A 3,096-nucleotide genomic window follows, 5' to 3' on the forward strand; every position below is an offset into this window, starting at 1 on the left:
TTCAACTCTTTTTATTTTTCAGACAAGGACACTGCAATCCTGTGAGGTGAAGGGACTTGTTCAGCTAGGCAATGGCAAACCCAAAAGGAATCGGTTTCCTGATTTCTAGCTCAGAGGCCATCATTCTACTGTCAGCCTACCTCTAAGGTGGAAGGAACACCGTGGCGAGCAGACACGGGCCTACATGACCTCACGAACAATTCAATACAGAGCACTTCTCACAGTAGGGTTCATAGGAGAAAGAGCCTGCCCGAGCAAGCTGAAAGAACAGACCGACAAAGCTAGTAAGCATTTACTGCTCTACCAGGGCGGATTGTGGCAGAAAGGTCAAAGGTCAGGGAAGCAATACCTGTTGGGTTATAAACTAAGACCACTTCATCCATTTATTAACCAAGTAAGTGGGGCAGGCCTAATTAGCAAATACTACCAGCCCTGCTAACAAAAACAGAAGTTAAATAAAATGTTTTTCACTAGAATACTTGTAAATATTAATTGATAATAGTAACAATAATAATGAGACTAATGACGATACATTTTTTTTTAAAAATCCACTCCTAGTTGCATATTACAAATGAGGGTTGTGAAGAAATGCTTGTTTGTGTGGTTGAGAATGAATTAATTGTCTTCCCTGCAATGCTACAGCTTTATCCCTCAAAGGACACCACATGGAAACCCCTCAAGGAGAAAGGAGTCTTCATTATTTTTCCTTTACGCTTAGATTCTCCACTTCCCTGATACAAACAGTAACACTGGTTCTACGAGATCTAGAAACAGGACACTGATGGGAGGATTATCTGAGACACTTGATGCGCAAGATTTGTTGCAAAAGTCTGTGATCTCTCTGTAAATTACGAATGTGAAATAGACACAATGAACCGTCCACAGCTTCAACTTCAAATGATTTGAACAAAAATAGAACGAGCTATGGACAGTGTCTGCATCCCTGTCCAATTTGATGTAAACAACATTTGTAGAAACTGGGTTTGTTAAGAAAGTTTATCCATAGATCTGGATAGCAATAAAAAGCGTTTCCTAGGAAACTGTAAGATCCTGTACCACACAGCATACAGCCCAACTAAAAGGAAAATTAGGTTGACTTCTAAATTCAAGGTACAAATTTACACCATTTAGCTTAACTCCTGCGATGATGTCTGAGTGAATGGGCATGTATATTGGTAGTTGTATCTGTTTTCCTTCTCTTTCCCGCAGCAATCTTGCTTGTGAAGCTCATTGGTCTGGATTTCCTCCTCAGCTGTGACCCCTTGGATGGCCACAGACTCCCTGTGGATTTCGGTTCTTCATTTTCAGTTCCAGCGTGGGTCAATACTGCCCTTCTGCTAAAGACACTACGGTTTCATGTCTCCCCATTTCTTCCAGGACGGCTGCGAGCATGCTCAAGTTTCCATCTGGGAAGTTCTGTGCTTCCCAGAGATCCAGGATCACACCCGTTGGGCTCGATTTGGTGGCAAAGTAGTTCAAGTACCTGCAGTTGGAACAGAAAGGCACTGAATGGCATGAGTCTATATTTCTCTTCTGCTTTTACTCAGTCAAAACTCTCTCTCTCCCTTTGGTCCTCAAGTCTCCTAATCGCATTTGAGAAACTGACTTGCTCTGAGACACCCTAAATAACTTGCCCACATTTAATTAGATCGGCTCCAGACAGGAGATGTGATATTTAACTTTGTTCACCTCAGGTCTGAGTAACGTAATTTAAGAGACAGGATGTCTATGGGCTATAAATCCTCAACAGGAAACCTAGAGACAGATGCTTTCCTTCCAGTCCAGGCTCCGAGCACCTTTGGCAGGTCAGTGCTCTGCCCTCCCTTTGCTTGGCAATGATGGAGACACTCTACAAACACAGTGACTCTTAAGTCTTTTAAAACAAATACCAATACGGTGTTTAGCATGGTAATTACTACTCGCTATATTACTAACTCATCAGGAGATGGTAACAGCAACTGTTTTCCATTCTTTACTGTTGCTGGTAGGTGCTGTTTAGCCAATTTCAACTCATTATCATTCTGCAGGATTTCCTTAAGTATATTCTTTGGGGACCATGTCTTTCTTTCTTGGGGCCACGATGGCTTGAACTGCTGACCTTTTTTCTAGTGGCTGGCCACTTAACCACAGCACCAATGGAGTTCCTCAAGGATGACTTTAGTGAACAAATATCTATGAGCTTCAGTGGCTTAGAAGTAAGGAGCTGCGCTGCTAAAACAAAGGTACACGATTTGAATGTACCAGGTGCTCCATGCGAGAAAGACGGGCAATCTTCTCCTGTGCCATTTACTGTCTCTGAAAACCCACTGGAGGGTCAGCGATGAGTTGATTTTGACTCAGTGGTGCCTAACAGCAACAACAACAACCAGAGTATGTTATAAAATCTGATTCTTAAAAAGGTCAGATTAAGCCCAGCTCCCAATGCCAATGAGGTGACTTTGATTCACAGACACTCTGATGTGTGCAGAGTAGAAACCTTTCAAAGGGTTTTAAAAGGCTGAGACTTGTCAGAAGAAAACTGTCAGATCTTTCTTCAGAGGCACCTCCAGATAGTTTTGAACTCTCAACCTTTTAGTGAGTAGCTAAACATTTAACTGTTTGGGCTACCTAGGTTTTTGTGTCATGGCGTGTTACACGCTGGGTTGCTAACCAGTGGTTTAAATCTGCCAGTTGTTTTATGGAAGGAAAAAAAAAGATGAGGCAGTCTCCTCCTCCTAAGACAAAAAACAAACAAACAAAACCCAGTGGAGAGTCCTCCTGAGCTGTAGTGGACTAGGGAGCAGTGGAATTTAGTAGAAACTCTTAGATATGTCTCTCAACTCAGCTGGCAACTGATATACTGTACAAAATACAAAAGAGCCTAATACATGTTTGTAGACTGAAAAGAAAGTAGATGTATGGACGGAGAAAATCAATGCTACCCTACATTTAACAGTTACCAATCCAGGAACCTTTGCATAATGGTTCCTGGATTGGTAACTGTTAAATGTAGGGTAGCATTGATGTCTATCTGTGTTTCATTGATTATGCAAAGGCATTTGACTGTGTGGATCATAACAAACTGTGACTGACTCTGAGAAGAATGGGAATCCCAGA

General features: G+C 42.0%; 1 protein-coding gene across 2 annotated transcripts in view; it reads right to left on the reverse strand.

Annotated features, from left to right (window-relative positions):
- Positions 1-630: 630 nt before the first annotated feature.
- The window catches only part of UNC5C (unc-5 homolog C (C. elegans)), a 619,049-nt gene continuing 616,583 nt past the window's right edge, over positions 631-3,096 (reverse strand). The window contains exon 16 of one of the 2 annotated variants that reach the window (XM_006900759.1): positions 631-1,483. In XM_006900759.1, coding sequence (XP_006900821.1) covers positions 1,321-1,483 — 163 coding nt within the window. In that variant the 3' untranslated portion in view covers positions 631-1,320. The remainder of the gene's footprint in view (positions 1,484-3,096) is intronic. The other variant, XM_006900758.1, reaches the window with a different exon arrangement.

The sequence above is a fragment of the Elephantulus edwardii genome, unplaced genomic scaffold, assembly GCF_000299155.1.
Source record: "Elephantulus edwardii isolate Elephantulus edwardi_28Jun2011 unplaced genomic scaffold, EleEdw1.0 scaffold00294, whole genome shotgun sequence".
Taxonomy (NCBI): domain Eukaryota; kingdom Metazoa; phylum Chordata; class Mammalia; order Macroscelidea; family Macroscelididae; genus Elephantulus; species Elephantulus edwardii.